The sequence below is a fragment of the Pseudorca crassidens genome, chromosome 9 (assembly GCF_039906515.1).
Source record: "Pseudorca crassidens isolate mPseCra1 chromosome 9, mPseCra1.hap1, whole genome shotgun sequence".
Lineage (NCBI taxonomy): Eukaryota > Metazoa > Chordata > Mammalia > Artiodactyla > Delphinidae > Pseudorca > Pseudorca crassidens.
Genome location: NC_090304.1, coordinates 4,930,659 through 4,948,316, shown reverse-complemented (window position 1 = coordinate 4,948,316; position 17,658 = coordinate 4,930,659). Strand labels below are relative to the sequence as shown.

The 17,658-nt window shown below is 43.7% G+C and overlaps 1 protein-coding gene and 1 pseudogene across 1 annotated transcript in view; one reads left to right on the top strand and one right to left on the bottom strand.

Moving 5' to 3' along the window:
• Window positions 1-436: 436 nt before the first annotated feature.
• On the top strand, window positions 437-1,038 carry LOC137231201 (glutamyl-tRNA(Gln) amidotransferase subunit C, mitochondrial pseudogene; annotated as a pseudogene).
• A 505-nt stretch (window positions 1,039-1,543) lies between these two features.
• The window catches only part of TESMIN (testis expressed metallothionein like protein), a 30,813-nt gene continuing 14,698 nt past the window's right edge, over window positions 1,544-17,658 (bottom strand). Inside the window, exon 4 of the mRNA XM_067751715.1 lies at window positions 1,544-1,891. Coding sequence (XP_067607816.1) covers window positions 1,771-1,891 — 121 coding nt within the window. The 3' untranslated portion in view covers window positions 1,544-1,770. The remainder of the gene's footprint in view (window positions 1,892-17,658) is intronic.

Sequence of the window (17,658 nt, the reverse complement as noted above, 5' to 3'; positions counted from 1 at the left end):
ATAAACAGACCAACCATGGCACAGTAGGAGAGCCTCAAGTCCACAGGGGATGGCCCTCAGTTTCCCTGGGTAAGTGAGAGGACACCAAGCCGTGGCCCGAACAGGTGGGCTGTGCTCCCTTCTCTGGTAATCTTTTGTGCCCACGGGAAGGGATGAAAACTGCCCCTAATGCATTTAGCCTTTAGCAGGTGGCCTGCGGGGCTCTCCAAGGTGCCGTCTGCCCCTAGATTCTCCCTTCACCGGGAAGCCAAGGAGAATAAAAATCAGTCTAAGTAACGATGCCCGAGAGCTTTCACCCAGCTTTCTTCACACAGTGGACCATCTCGCCTTTTCAGACTACACTCTTTGAACTCAGGCTTATCTGCTGCATAACACAATCCGAATTTCTAAACCTCAAATCAAGGCAACGTGGAGGAGGACGCTCTACAGAGGCCGAGAAGGAGAGAAATGTGGACGCGGGCAGTGTGTCTGGGCCTTCGGGCGTTGGCGGGCGGGTGCCGGGGCTTCACCTCCGAGGCCGATCCTCAGGGAAGCCGCCGGGTCACGGCTGAGCTGATCGAGCACCTGGAGCGGCTAGCGCTTGTGGACTTCGGCAGCCAAGAGGCCGTGGCACGGCTGGAGAAAGCCATCGCCTTCGCCGACCGGCTCCGCGCCGTGGACACGGACCGGGTGGAGCCCAAAGAGTCAGTTCTGGAGGACAGATGTCTGTACCTGAGATCCGACAATGTGGTAGAAGGCAACTGTGCTGAAGAACTACTACAAAACTCCCACCGAGGTGTGGAGGAGTATTTTGTGGCTCCCGCAGGTAATATCTCTTGACCAAAGCTGGATGAAAAAGAGCCCTTCTCACACCGCTGAGTAGCTCTTCTGGGAAGGGGTGCCCTCTAAAAACGTGGACGTGCAATGACTATTTTGTTAGGAACACTAATGCTCCCACTTCCTTCAGTCACCTGAAAAAGTGATGGCTAGGTATCTTTCAGTAACTAACTCTTTTGAAGACAGAATTGGGAAAGATCTAGCCAAAATAAGGCAGAGTCACTGATGCCCATGGAAGTAGAAGGTATTGCCAGTTTCCAAGGAAATGGATCAAATGTACTCACAGGCTTTTCTGTATGGAAGACTTTATCCCCTCCCCAAAAGACTGTCTACCGAACTGCATTTAAGTGAGTTTTTCTAACTGTTAGACATTGTATCTGATCACTGTGTGACACCCTGAGTTGTCCTTTTCAGTTGCTGCTTCCAGTGACTTGAGCAGCCTTTCATCTTTACTGAACACCCTTAAATTTGTTCTTGGGTACCCACTTTGCTCCAAGCAGAGGGCTGCCTTTCTGCTAAGGAGGGAGGCAGCTTTGGGGGGTGGTGGATATGTTTATGGCCTTCATGGTTGTGATTTCACGTGTGTATACTTAACCCCGAACTCACTGAGTTGTATACATTAAACGTACAGCTTTTTACAGGTCAACTGTATTTCAGTGAAGTGGTTAAAAAAAAAGACAACGTGGATACTTCCATGCTCTTAAACCACACCCTTCTGGGACCCTGCTGCCCCCATGAAGCCCTCCCGTGCTGGTGGAGAATAAAGGTCTTTTCTCCAGCCACCACTCTCACAACAGCCCCGGTCATGGTCAATACCGCCACCTTCAGGCATACAGTCCTATTTAATGTATACTCTTCAACACTTTGGGTTTTCCCAATACTGAAATTAGAAATCTGACGAGATCGTTTTGTGAATATCCCCTGCACTTTTAAATGCTTTCAGAATGTGTGTATTTAATGGAAATTTGTTACCTTAATGGCCTCAAACCGTTCCATGTCATGATGTAAATTGTTGCAACAATTATTACAATTGCACTTGTTGCAAAAGTCCCCGCTTGCAAAGCAATCACAGTACCTGTGAATAAAACAACACAGTGTGTCAAAGGCACCGCTGCGAGTAGTTAAAAACAAGTGTGCACACACCTACAGGGAGAGAGCTGGTCACACGCCAAGTCAACACAACTTTTAGTTACGCGATTCTCCTCTTTATGTGAAAATTAGATCCACTGGGATGATGCTTTCTAGTGACCAACACAGGAGAGAGAGACTCGTTAAAAACCATTGGTTTCATAAAATAGGCATGTGCAGAGTAAACAATTTCCTGGACAGTGTCCGCTGGCGTCCACTGTCTCCTGCCCCTAATGCCCGCCGCCCTTCTCCCAGGAACACTGTAAGCTGGTGAGCAAAGAGCCACTTTCCCAACAACCATCCCAACCCGGCTGAAAGTGAGTTCACCTCTCGGCCAGACCTCGCCTACGAGAAAAAAACGAAGGGACCTAGAGGTGGACCCTGGCCCAGGCTTTGTGTCACTTTCATTCCATGTCAGTGGTGGAGAAAGGAGGCATGACTGGGTCAGAAACACGGGTGTGACACGACTGCTGTCACACTGTGATAATACATATCGTCCACGAGCAGAGTCCACAGGACAGCGTGCTGAGCAGACCCTGTTCCAGCACCTGCCCCTGGGATCCTGGAGCCAGACGGGCAGTGCCCGGCAGTTCAAGGGCAGTGCCGAGCACCTTCTCTGCTGCGTTTCCCTTGAAGACCTCTCAGCGTTTATGACTGTGAACCGCTTTACATGCTCTCGTAGGAGCCTGCTCTTGTGCTGTGCGACAGAGGCCCTGATAGGCCTGCGGTTTACACCTTTTCAGTATGGGCGGGGGCAAGACACTTTCCTCAACTCCTGTAAAAATTCATGTAAAACATCCTGCTTGTAACCTGCGCCCTCGAGAGCCTTCGGGAGGCTCATCAGCCACTCCACGGCCTCAGCCTGTGACTAGAGAAGACCCACGGCGTTCTCTTCCGAGAGCGTGATTCATTGAAAAGAGCTTCAAATGCAGGTCTAACATCAGCTCTGCTTCTGGCCCCCCACGTTATCTGATCCAGGTTATCAGTCAGCGTCTGGAGGCAGGAAGCCCTGGCACCTGACCTCCCGGGCTCGCAGGGTTGCTGAGGGAAGGCCTGGCGTGCTTCCCACATAGCGGGTGCCTCTGACAGAGTGCTGAACGAATGCAGGAGGGCCTCTGCGTCTGGCTCTGTGGTGGACTGGATGTTTGCAGAAACCTTCCTGTTACAGAGTTCCTGAACACAATTCTTTTAACATTATTATTATTTTTTTAACATTTATTATTTTAATATTTTTAAATAATGTGTCAAAATGCATGTCAAACCAAGAGGAGAGTAAAGGAGATTGTCAGATGTGAAGAGATAAGGAACTGTGAAGCCAGACAGGTGAGCTCTGTAGCTGCCAAGTGTTGTCCTGGGCCCTCTGCAGGTCCTAGGGATCAAATGGGCCACTCCTGCAGGAGACAGGAGACAAAGTCTGAGCTACAGAAGGTGGGAGTTGGATCAAAAAAAACCCATATAAAGTGTGAATCCTTGAAAGGCCACCTCCCCACAAATCTACTTCACAGAAGGAGAGCGTGGAGACACAGCACTGTCTGAGCCACAGGCAGAGAGCAAGGGGAAAATGTGAGAGTTTTTCCTGACCACTAGGATGGACAGAAGGGAGCGGAGACAATTACAGAAGATTCGGAGGCTGGAAAACAGAGGGGAGAGAGTTAATGGACAGCAGATTCAAGAACTCTGAAACCTGAGCTAGCAAGAGAGAGTGGAGAAGCAGCTCTGAAGGCACGAATGGGTGGCAGGTACCAGGCTGCTCTGAAGTGGGGTGAAGGTGGCTGAAATTCTATTTAGGAGGTAGGGTGTCCCCAGGCTCCTTCCCTTCCAGTACCTGACTGCTCCTCCACCACCATGGCAAGAGACTGAAATTACTCTCTGGGGTAAAACAATTGAGGACTGGGGTATTCTAAAGAACAAAAGGGGGGAAAGGTGAATCTGAGACCCCCAGGTTTTTCCACTCAGCCCTTAGAATTCTAGCAGGAGATTGGAAAGGCCTTCTCTGAGGACCCACTAGCCCAAGAGAAAATATAGAGAGTCTGACGTTGAGATCCCCCGATAAGTGGCTTGGTAAGATCACCCTACGGTGGAGCCACAGGGAGCAAGCTCCCACCAACGTACCAAGAGCCCCCTCCCTTCTGCCTTGCTCTTAACCATGAGCAGAGTGGCAGGCCAAGATCTGCAGACATTTTAGGGACTCATCCAATATGAAAGACAGAGGCCTAAAGAAACAGACTCTGAAGGGAAAAGAAAAGGGGGCGGGGGACAAGGGGGTATCAATAGCCTTGGAAAGATTAAGAAAAGTTATTGTATCCAGGAAACAAGAACACAATGCTAAAAAACACTCAGAGTACAAAAGATACATTATGTAAAATAAAAAAGTAATCACAGGGATGAAAAACTTAACAGAAGATAAGAAAACAGAACACACATACAAAAAAGTAGAAAACAATAGGAGAAAGAAGAATGTAGAGGAGCATCAGAGGGTCCAACACTTATGTAAAAAATAAGGGTTCCAGAAAGACAGAATTTTAAGAATGAAGGGGAGAAAGTAAGTCAAGAACATTTCCCAGCGCTAAGGGGCATGGGTTCCCAGAGTGAAAGGGACTGCCAAATGGCCAGAACAAGACACCTCTCACCAAATTTCAGAGCACGGGGCGCAAAGAGAAGCTCCCACAAGGTTCTAGAAAGAATAAAATAGGTTTCATACAAAGGGCAAGAAAAAAGTTCATAGCAATACTGGAATCTAGAAGAAAATGCAGCAAAGCCTTCAAAATTTTAAAGGAAAATTCCACTAGTTGAAGGTGGAAATCCCATTGTCCATCCAAAATGATCATGTCAGTGAGAGAACAGACCACGACATCTTTAGACATATACGGTCTGAAAACATTCTCTCCCATCACTCTTGCTCGGGAAGCTACTGGAGGACGTGCTGCACCAAAATGATGCAGTGAATCGAATGAGGAAGATAATGGAATCCAGGAGCCAGGGGCTCAAACCTGAGGAAGAAGCAAAGGGAACCCTGGGCCTGATGCTGGAGGGAGGGTCCAAGAGAACTGTGCAGCAGGCCTGGAAACCAACCACCCAAGAGCAGGGCGGTGACGGCTGCAGGAAAGGCTTCCTCCAGACCAATTCACTGAGTACCTAGTGTGTTGGAGCACGTTGAGAGAACAGTTACACAAGCGGAGGAGAGTTAAGGGTTAAGTTAGTGTTAGGTACATTAGAAAACTGAGTATTGACTCAAGGGAAAAGGTAAAGAAGTGCAGGAAGAAAATTAATCAAGGCTCAGCAGTGAGTAGTGTTTTCATAGTCATAAAAAGTGAATACTACTGATCCAACCAAGTACATCTGATGTCTGGGAACAGGACATGTGTGTGTTGGGAGGGGGGTTACGTGTGAGTAGCAAGAGGGAAGAGAGCTAAATCCACATCTTTCATGGCACAAATACAAGAGATCATGCCCAAACTGAAAAGCCAAGAAGTAGCAACACAAGCACATTATTTAGATTTATGGAGGCAAATATTAAAAGATTTGGTTAAGGGCTAAACGTTCTTGGGGATCAGAAAATAAGGAACAATTGTCAGGGAACTACATTTTTTTGTCATAAGCCTTGTATAACTATTTGGCTCTTTACGTGCATGTGAGCTGGATAAAAATAATAACTAAATGAAAAGTCAGAAAGGATAAACTGAAAGATAAAGAAATTAGATCCAGATTCAGCATAAAAAGACAAAAAAGTTAAAAATATGGAAGAGAGATAAAAAGAAATGGTCGCTAGTTACAGGGGCTCACGTATGTCTGCTTAGCATTACAGAAGGACAGAAAAGAGAAAAGGGAAGACAGGTATATTTGGAGTGAGGATATCTCTGAGTTTTCCAGAACTGTTGAAAGTTGTGGATCCTCAGATTTCAGAAACCTAATGAACCCCAAAAAGGCAAATAAAAAGAAAAATTGAAGACAAAATTGTAAAAAGACCAGAAGAAAAGACATTACCTAGACTAACCACTCACTTCATGTTAGAAATAGTGGAAAACAGTAGAATAATACCTTCGAAGCACTGAGAGAAAAACTGACAATCTAGAATTTTATACCTAGTCAAACTACGCTTACTCACCAAGGTCCAAGCTAGGCATATTTCTTTTCTTGCACCCACACCTTGCTGGGTGCTTTTATTTATTAACTCTGTCCCCTCTACTTTTTAAAACTTTTTGTTGAAGATTTGTAGCTGTGTATCACCAAACACTCATTTTCTTCTTCCCCAAACATCAAGAAAGGGTTTCTACGCTTGCTGCTTATCCTTCCTCATCTCCTATTCTTTCTTTAACCTACTGTGCTTGGACCGTCTTCTCCATCCCCCTAACTCTCAAACCACCTCCTTAACCAGAAAGGCAAGGACCTCTTCCCTGCATTTACTTCTCAGCAGCGTGTGACACTATTATGCTCCAGAACCACATTCCCCACTTCCTATCAGACATTTCCACCCTATCAGACATTTCCACCTCCAACTCAGCGTGTCCACACCTTAACTCCTGACCTTCACCTTCAGCCCTCACTGTGCTCACTCTGTAGTCTCTCTCTGCATTCATGGTGTCCATCCACCCAGTAACATGACCCCTGAGTCATTTCTGACGATTACCTTTCCCTCTTTACTCACATCCAAGGGGTTAACCAAGTCTACTGATTCTGGCTCAGAATGTCTTTGCTAATTTTATTCTTGATACAAGTAAATCACATTTGTTGTAGTTTTAAAAAATGTAAATAAGCAAAAAGGAAAAATTACAATCACCCAGAATCCCACTCCCTAGAGATGATCATTTGGCAAATATATTTCAGAGTTTTTCTGTAAAACGATACATATTAAAATAAATACATGTTGTTTGGTTACATATAATATATAAAAAAAAGATCATATTCTATACACTGTTTCAATGTGCTTTTATTATGTAACAATGTCAGTAATCAATGTGACAGCTTGTTTTCATTACTTATCAATATAATGTTATGAGTGTTAATATTACATGTAAATAGATTTACATGCCATTTTAATGACTGAACAATACCCCATTCTACAGTGGCATCATAATTTAGTTAATAATTCCCCTTATACTGAACATTCGGATTATCTTATATATTTTGGAATAATGAACAACACTACACAAGTGGCACTGGCCTCCTTCCTGTTCCGAGAACCGTGTACCCTCTCCCTCTTGCCACAGGGCCTTGGCACCTGCTGCTTCCTCTGCCTAGAACACTCTTATCAACCCACTTTCAATCTACCTCTGCCCCCTCATCCAACACCCCTCTTGTCCTCTGGGAAGCTTTCCTGGCTGTCATACCTGGTCAGCTCCCCCCGTCGCCCTCTGCCCATTGCTGCTCCTTTCCACCATGACCTCCACGTGTGTGATTGTTTTATTCATGTCTGTCTCCCCCACTAGACTGTGACTGCTGAGAGGGCAGGGACCATAACTCTCTTGCTCATTTCTGTCTTCCCTATTCCTGAAATCACAGGCATTCAAAAATACTTTGTGGAAAGAATAAATGATGAGTGGAGAAAATGCTACAATGCGCATGTTTGAAATGTCTCTTAAATCTGTGGATTTTTTCTTCGTTGCTACCATCTCTGCCCTAGTTCAGGTCATCAGCATCTTTTGTCTATACTGTTGTGATAGCCTCTTAACTTTCAACTTCCTCCACTTTGCCGTTAGGGCTAATTTCCTAAAACATATATCAGGCAAAAAGAAGCAAAGAAAAAGTGGTAATCAGAAAACACAAAAGTGGTATTGTGTATTTCTGGTGGGAATGTAAAATGGTGCAGTCACTGTGAAAACCCGTAAGGTGTTTCCTGAAAAAGTTAAACATAGAATTACCGTATAATCTAGCAATGCCACTTCTAGGTATACACCCAAAAGAAATGAAAGCAGGGACTCAAGCAGATACTTGTACACCCATGCTCATAGGCAGCATTATTCACAACAGTCAAAAGGCAGAAACAACCCAAGTGTCCATCAACAGATGAACGGATAAACACGCGTGGTCTGTACATACAGTGGAATATTATTTAGCCTGAAAAAAAATAAAGTACTGATACATGCTACAACACGGGTGAACCCTGAAAACATCATGTTAGTGAAAGAAGCCAGACTCAAAAGGACAAATATTGTTTGAAACCACTTACATGAGGTGCCTGGAATATGAAAACTAAGAGACAGAAAGTACAGCAGAGGTTACCAGGGGTTGGGGCAAGGGGGTAATGGAAAGCTACTTGATGTGGGCAGAGTTTCCATGTGGGATGATGGTGATGGTTGCACAGCATCGTGACTGTGATTAATGCCACTGAATTATACATTTAAAAATGGTTAAAATGGTAAATTTCATGTTTTGCATATTTTACCACGATTTTAAAAAGCAAAATGTGCAGAGAGCATGCGTGAAATGCTGCCATTTTACTGGGGAAAGAAAAGAACTTCAATAAATAAACTTTAAGACTTCAGAGGGAGACGCAAGAGGGAGGAGATATGGGGACATATGTATATGTATAGCTGATTCACTTCATTATAAAGCAGAAACTAACACATCCTTGTAAAGCATTTACACTCCAATAAAGATGTTAAAAAAAAAAAGCCTTCAAAAAAAGGTGGTACAAATAATTCCACGTATACTAATAATAAGACAAAGAATGCAAATGGATTTTTAAAGTCTATTAAAACATGGATTATTAGATTTGCTTTTTAAAAAGCCAACTATATTTAGATTACAGGAGACACACCTAAAACATAACTACCACACAGAAAGTATGAACATAAAGGGATGTTATGAGCACAACCTGCTAATACTAACCAAAGAAAATGTGGTATAGCAACATTAATATGAAACCCAAAAAAAAACCAAATATAAAGCAAAAAGCAATAGGTTACAGAGATATATTTAAAGTCGTTGGAATAATTCACAAAAAAGATATAACAATCACGAATTTGTATAACCCTTCACTATAGACTCAAAATATACAAACCAAAATGGAATTATAAGGGAAAAATAAGCAAATTCACAATCACAGTGAGAGGTCTTAATGCACTTCTATCAAAAACAGATAAATCACTCAAAATTTAATAAGCATTTAGCAGATTTAAAAAACAAAATTAACAAACTGGAGCTAATGGATAGTAAATGTATCTAACAAATAGAGAATATACATTTTTAAGTTAATATAGAATATTTTAAAAATCGATCAAACATTAAGTCATAAGGAAGTCTTCATTAATTTCAAAGCATTGATATCATATAGACCATATTATCTTACCACATTATAATTAAACATAAAAATTAACAACAAAAATGTTGCTTAAAAAATATATATACATACACATATATGCATACATACATGTCTGGATACTTTGAAATGTACACCTAAATAAGTCAGGAGGTGAAGAGAACATTATAATGAAAATTACAAAATATTTTGAGTGAATGACAATGAAAGTAACACATAACTCTTGGAGGATGCAGCAGAGCAGTACCTACAGGCAGTTTATAGTTTTACATGCATTTCCTCAAAAATCAAAAAAGACTGGAAATAAATAAGCATTTAACACAAAAAGCTAGCAAAACAAGAGAGTAAAATAATAAAGGTATGAGGGAGAAAATAGTAAAGAGTAAAAGTCACTGTATTTCTGAAATAGGAAACAGAAAGACTAGCAAGAAGTGACCGCCTGGAGGGGTGGGATGTGGGGGTGGGAGGGAGGGACACACAAGAGGGAAGAGATATGGGAACATATGTATATGTATAACTGATTCATTTTGTTGTAAAGCAGAAACTAACACACCACTGTAAAGCAATTATACTCCAATAAAGATGTAAAAAAAAAAAAAAAAGAAAGACTAGCAAGAAAATCAATAAAACCAAAAGTTGGTGCTCTGAAATGACTGACAAAACAGACAAACCTCTCATGAGACTGACTGAGGAGGAGAAAAGGTACAGATAAACAATAGCAGAAATTAAAATTAGAAAAAGTTAAAGGCTATAACTACAGATACAGAGATAATTTTTAAAATAATAAAAGAATATATGAACAGGGATATATTAATAGACTTGAAAATTTAAAGAAATCAACAATTTTCAAGAAAAAATAAAATAACAAAATGAACTCAAAAAGAAACACAAACTTAGAGAGAGCAATAAGTTCTAAATAAAATGAATGAGTAATCCATCTCATATCTCCACTCCAGCCCCCAAAGACGCCAGCCCAGAAAGCTTTACGCACAAAGTTTAATCCAACTTCAGAGAACTAGTAAGTCCTACTTTGCCCAAACCTTTTCAGAGGCTAGAGAAAAAGAAGAGAGTCCAGTGGGAATGGGCAAGACTGCTAATGCATTTTATTAGGCAATTCAGCACTAAAACAAAAACCAAAGGAAAAGTACAGATCTATCTCACTCATGAAAAAGATACAAAAATCCCAAGCAACATATTGAAAACTAAATCTTGCAGTACATACAAAAGATAACATTAGTACATCATGATCAAATTGGGTTTAATCCCTGGTCTACAAGGGTGGATGACCATTAGAAAATGTTGTAATAGATCAAACTGTAAGATTAAAAGAGGAAAGAGGAAAACAATCTGATCATTTCAATGAATGCAGGCAAAAAGGCTTTGATAAAATCACCACTCATTTATAATAAGAATTTAAAAAGAAAACCTCTTAGGAAACCAGGCATAGAAGGACACTTCCTTAGCTCAAAGTGGGCATGTGGCAGAGAAGGACCCACCCTCCCCTTACTCTGCCCCTTGCCAGCAACTCTGGTTGAGCATGTGGTCAACTCCGCTCAATTTCCACTCCGCTTCCCAGCTTCCTACCCGGTATGGTCTGACCACATGACTAGGTTCTGGCCAAAGGGATACGAGTGCAAGTGACTGTGGCAGTTTCTGGTTACGCCTTGGAAGGTAAGGAGTGTGCCTTCGCCCTCCTCTTCTTCTTCCCCAGTGGGTGGAATGCAAATGTGAGGGTGGCAGCTGGGGCAGCCTTCTTAGCCCACAGAACCGAACCACTCACCTGAGGATGGCAGAGCAGCTGATAAAGGAGGTGGAGACACTGATACTGATCAGCTGCCCCAGAGCCCTGAAATGGTTGTCATTTAGAGTCTTTGAAATAGTGTCTAAGCATGTCTTCTACCTACTACAGAGCATCTCTCAAAAACCTCCAGCAAATATCTTATTTCGGGCAGGGTAAGGGAATTTTAGGAGTGTTTCTATTAAAATCAGGAGCAAGGCGATGCCAGCACCAGCACTTCCCTTCATCACCGCGCTGAGGTCCGAGCTAAGACTATAAGGCAAGGAAAAGGATGAGATAGGAAAGATACCATGGTCCTTCTCTGCAGGCAAGATGACTGTTTAAATACAAAGGTGGAGGAAATTCACAGGCGAATCACTACAACTAAGAAGCGGGATCCACGCAAGGAGCAGGATTAAGAACCCAGAACCACACCCACATGTGTACTTCAGACCTCGACAGCTGACAGGGAACACACTGCAGTTCGTGGGGGACCATATTACGGTTCTGCAAGAAGTGGTGCTAGAAAATTAATTGTACCTGTGGGAAAAAAAATTAGATTCCTACCTAATGCCACTCAGAAAAATCCATTTCAGGTGCAATAAGGCCTCAATGACAAAAAGCAAACCTTTAAAACTTTTGGAAATAGTCTAATGACACATCTGTGTAACCTTGGGATATGGACAGATTTCTTAAACAGGGCACAAAAAGGCAATAATAATAAAGACACGTAAAAAAACTAATAAAGACACGTGATAATTTTGACTACATTAAATTTAAAACTTCTGTTCATCAAAAGTCACTGCTCACCTTCAGCCATACGTATCGAGGGCCCAGTAGACATCGACCTCTCGCTAGACACTGGTGATACAGTCGTAAATAAGACACAGTCCTCCTTGTCATAAGACTTACGGTCGTGCTCCCTCTTGGGGTTAGAATGAGGGTCAGACAGGGTTGAAAACCCATGTCTAGGGCCGGGATATACACCTTGGCCCCCAGCCAAACTTCCACTCCCTTCTACTACTCATGTGGGCTTCCCCTCCACGCAGAATTGCTGTCCTCTCCTAGTAGGCTCAGACTGGTCTGCTCCTGTTGGTAACAGCGATAGTGGCAGCCACAAGAAGAGAGCTGGAAAAGCATCACCCTCTCTGGTCTCAGGCTCCCCCGCTTGGTGGGTCAGTCAAGACAGAGGTAAGGGTTCCAAGTCTTCAGTGGAAGGAAATCTGACTGCCTGCAGCTTGATGAATGAGAGTGGATGGTGGTCTTTCAGGGCATGCCTCATTCCTGTGAGTTTACGCTCTGTCACCGTGCCATCTGCAGTCTAGGTATTCTCGTACAAGGTATTCGTGCTGTCCCCCTTCTTCAGTCTACTCTCACCATTGCCCAGGAAACCACATCTACAGCCATCACTTGAGGTTTGGTGGCCCCTCTCTTGGCTGTGAAATACCAAGGGAGCACCATCTGTTAAAGATGCTGTCCTTGAGGTACAGACTGTTTCAGTGCTGGCAGGCTGGCAACATTCCAGCACTCTGTGGGTAATCTTACTCTGTCACTTAACGAGAAGGTGGTAATACTGTCAAGAAAATACCTGCGATACCCCGTGGTACAGTCACTTCTCACAAGCACATTGTATCCTAGAATTAGCTGTAGTGTTTGAAAAGATTTGAGATGATATATATTCGAAACTCACTCTTCATTCATTGGCACCCTGACAAATCCCCAGCTAGGAACACTTGAAAACATTGGAATAAATATTTGAAACGCTTTAGATGCATATTTGAGCTGGTAAAAAAAATTAAAGAAATGCCTCAGAGACCAAAAACTGAAAGAGAAGCAAACACTCAGCGGGGTAAGCTGAAGCGAAGCCTGCAGCTATCTCAGGGCTCCGCTGATCCCAACAACCAAAGGCTTTGGTTTTAACTGTCGCAGGGGGGAAGAGCGGGGGACGACAACAACCATAATTATGGCCAACAGAACATCTACAATACGCCGGGCGCCGCTCTAGGCACTTTGTGCACTCACACGCGTGCTTACGCATATTTAATGTATTTACGTACAGTAATGCTCAAGGCGTGGGATCAGCTCCAAGATCTACACATAAAGCTGGAACGGCAGAGGGTCTGTACCCAGTGGAAGAATGAACTAGGAAAAATGCCCTGCAAAAGAAAGGGCAAGAAAAATGCATGTGTGCCTTGGCTGGAGAGGAGGGGGCTCACTTGGGTTTGAGACCTGAATTCATATTAACTGTGTGGCCTAAAAAAAAAAGTCTTAGCCAAAAATTTTAGGTTGTCCAAATTGAAGGGGCCACCAAGTCCCAAGTAGAAACAAACTCAAACTTTCTCTGAAGAAATGTACTCTCAAGCCAACCTCAAAGAATTCCCACATATAAAGTTCCAGTGATTATAATTCTCTCTCTCTCTCTCTCTCTCTCTCTCTCACACACACACACACACACACACAGAAAATCACAAAATACATGAGGTAACAAGCCATAATGAGTGAAAGATCGAGAGAAGAAACAAACACCAGAAGCAGATAAGCAGAGACTTTAGTATTAGAATTATAAGCTATAGAATAGAAATCAAGTATTTATTATTCTAAAATATAAAAGAAGGGATCAAAAGTATAAGTAAGGAACAAGAGACTATTAAAAAATGACCATCCAGATTTGACCTTCTACTCCACAGAATTCTGGTTAATTCATTCTAGTTAATTAATTAATCCAATTAACCTGAGGCAGAGGCAAAGGCCATTTGAAGAAGCAATATTGGAGACTACCCAATCTATGATTAAAATCTTGATTTAGATTTGATTAGGGTGAAAAATTAGATAGTATAACTTCTCCCAACAAGTTCCACCCAGTATCTCAGCAAAAATTGAGTTGGAATGGAAGATGCTTAAAAAATTGAGTTTGGATTTCTTTAAAGTCGATACATGAAAGGGCTAATTAAAACTGCCATGGAAAAACCCTATACTCATAACATAAAGCCAATTCCTTCCTTCAGCGTGCTCGTGGAAGAGAAGAGCCCTTTCTCCACTCCGCTGCAGAGGGTTCCTTATCACTCTATGAAATTATTGTCCAAAGGTTCAGAACTTAACACATGTCACTGCCTGTATCAAAAAACATCCTGATACAAAAGTGGGTTACAAATCAGTGTTTTAATAACCTAATCATGATGCAGTAAATCAATGTTTAAAATGCATAAAAATTATTAAGAAAATCATTTCCCACAGTGATGGAAAGGTAGACATGAACTACTTATAAAATCTTAAAATCAATTTTTAATAATCGATAAATTTTCAATAAATTAATCACAAAACATTTATCTACCTTTTAATTAAGTTTACATCAACACCATTTTAATTATACAGATTAACTTCATCATTTAAAAATAATTCTCAGCTTTTTTTGGCTAATGGAACAACAACAACAAAAGGTTGGAGCACATGATTTCAGGTTTCGAGCATAATCAGCAAAGGCACGACAAAGAGCGGCTCTAGCAAAGGGGGTGAGTGCAGAGTGGGCCCCTCCTCGCCCACAGCAAGAAGGCAATAGATAACCTTTCCAGACGCGGAAGCAAACTTCAGAAAGCCTGAAAACAGAAGTCACTAAAATGGTAGCTTCTAGGGAGGAGTCCAGAGAGTGGGGAGAGGTGGAGCAGGGTACTAGGACTTTCCATCATAATCAGATATAGTCACTGATTTTTACCCACGTGTATGTATCACTTTGATTTCTAAAAAATACAATAATGTGTTTTTCTCTTTATTAATGGCCAATTAGTAGTAATCATTCTTAACCTTTATCCAGGAGAGACTCCCAAATAAAGTAGGACAAATGCACTCCAAGAAAATTAGATTCCATTGCCTTGAACGTGGCTTAGCTGCGGGGAGTAAAGAGCTAAAGGAAGCCAGTGGTGATGCTTGCTAGCGAAGCAGTGAAGCCTGGTGGTGAAGCAGGCAACGGTGAACCCACCCCTGACTCGCTCCAGTGCGAGTGCCTGTGGCACACTGAGAGACAGAGTGGTGTTGCCGCCAGCACCAGTTCACGGGTCTCTCCAAGAAGCTCCGCGGGGGTACATTTGCCCATTCCTTGGCCTTTCCAAAAGCAGTATTTCCAGAGATAGTTGGTTTCTCAGTGACAGACTGATAACAACCAAACCGCGATGCACTGCTCAGAACGCTGTGTGTTAATTTATGGTGGAAATAACCCCTCCGGTGCCCATAACGTTTGCAGCCTCTACCCAGGGCCCCCTGCTCCTCGGGATGGAGCTACTGAGGAAGCTAAACGGCGGCGCTGAGTGTGCTAACAGAGGCGCAGCGTCACGGGGCACAACGGGAGGGTGCAAGCCCCCCGGCACACGGCACACAGCACACAGCACGTCTCTGGAGAAGGCCGCACCCGTGGCCCCCAGCGACACTGCCTCCCTTCCCTGGACAGCACTGGAAACGCTCTGAGCCTCCTTTTCCTTTGTTCCAGTGCTGACCGAGCCCCCTTGTGATGATAAATTCTTTCTTTAGTGTGTCAAGTCACCGATAAATCTGGAAAGCTGCCTCTAGGCAGGAAGCTCTTTCTTGGGCTTTTCCATTATGAGGTAATCAATAAGTTAAACCCTTCCTGGAGACTCATCTTATCTCCACGTCCTTAAGAGTTACCTCATTCCGTCCCCGTCATAGTCTACACCTTGCTCTAGGCTTCATGGGTTATTCACAGGCTCCCCAGTCGCCAGCCCAGCCAGCAGCTTGGCAGCCCCTGTGCACAGGAAGCCGCGCCCACCCCCGGCTCTGTCCACTCTAGACTCTACCACCTGGTCCTCCACCGCATCAGAACTTCCATCTGGGCCGGCCACTCCGGCTTGACAGTGTCGTGTGGTCCGGGCTTTGCCCTCTGCTCTCCTTCCTCCTCACCCAGCTGCATTTTTAGAGCTCCTGATCAGTGGTCTCGTGGCGTTTCCAACGTTCAGACAGGTACAGGCCTCGCATTCACAGACTAAACCAATGACAGCTCAGTATTCACATACAGTCAACCCTAGATTTCAACATTAACTTTAAAAAATCAGATTTTTTCTCCATTTTGTTTTGTGAACCAAGTTTCATGGACTTCTGGATTTTTAGCCACGTCTGCACCCTCACATCACTGTCCCATCACTGGAGCTCTCAGTGACTTCAGCAGAAGCTCTGCAACGGAAAAATCACGTGGAGATGGTGGCTAGGGTTGTTAGACATCGGGCGAGGCGGCATCTCCCGTTCCACCACGTAACAAAGCTAGGCAGGCACTCAGGGCAGAAGGCAGCAGCCCGGAGCAGAGGCTGAGAGCGGCAGACCACACCAGTGAGAGTCTCCGCGTGACAGGGTGGGGACGGCGGCTCGAGCGCACGGTGCCGTCAGTCGGGGTGGCTGGTCCGCTTCCTATTTCAGCCACACCACCCACCCCGGCCCATGATTCTGCTTCACAACCTGCCCTACCACGCTGCTGAGCGAGCCTCCAGGGAGCTGGCACCCCTGGGGGAGAATGTTTCTAAGAGGAATTCAATATAGAGTAAACCAATGCATCAAACTTTTAAAAACTAGGAGGTGGAAATGTTACAGTTAATGCTCAACAAGGATGCCGTGTTTAGCACTTGTCTGGGGCGCTAAACAAGGTAAACCTAAATCCAAGAAAATCACACCACTTGAGGTCCTTTCCTAGGTTAGTTGGTCAAGATAACACCAAAAGATCCCAACCAGGCTTATGCAGAACGTGTGGCTTCTTGTTGCTCTGGTTTACAAGGAGCGTCAGGACCCAGCTGTTGAGTCTCAACTGTAACCTACACGCTACTAGCCATTCAGGTCTGTCTGGACTCTGCTCCACTTACTGACTTCTAAACAACCTTATTTCTATTTAATAATGAAGGATTTGGGATTACTTACAATTTCAGACACTGTGATTTGGTACAGTTACATGGCTTTTTAGACTCTGTGTCCCATGAACTAACAGTTACTCTATAAAGATTAAAAAAGAAAATGTATTCAGATCATTACTCTTTAAAAAGAGAATTAGCTAAGCATCTGGTGTTTTTGAACGAATACTGAATATCTCAACACCAGAGAGTTACAGGTGTTATTTATCGGTGCCTGATCAGGAGGGGGTGTGGCACGCACATTCACACGTGGGGGCGCGAGCCTGGCCAGGTCCAGCTGCACGTCCAGGGACCCTATCGCTGTCTGCTCCCCAAGAAGCCTTCCCCGAGTTTCTTCCACTGATCTGTTTAAACCTCTACTGTGTGTGGCTCCCCACACCAAATAGCTTTTTAGTTTTATTTTCTGTATTTTCCAAAATCAGAACACTAACGAAAAGTATGAATTAAAGACTAACAGATAAACGGCTGTTCACATTGTTAGAGCTGTCCAACTAGGATTACCACCAGTACCAAAGCGTGTTTTGAATGTGTCATGTGGGCATTGGGGACCTCCCTCCTCACCATTCCTTTGGGGATTAGCCTAGAAGCCATCTCCAAGGGTGAAGGAGGAGGAGAGATGAGTGTGCGTTGGAGGCGGCTAAACCTGAGAGGCGGCTGTGGGTTAAGAAACCGGGACAAGTTCCCAAGGGCTGCTTAGAACTGTTGCTTCTGAGGGGACTTGGGATGTTGGCCACGTGAGGCGGTGGGTAGATCTGGGGACGAGAAGGAGCACACGTGTCAAA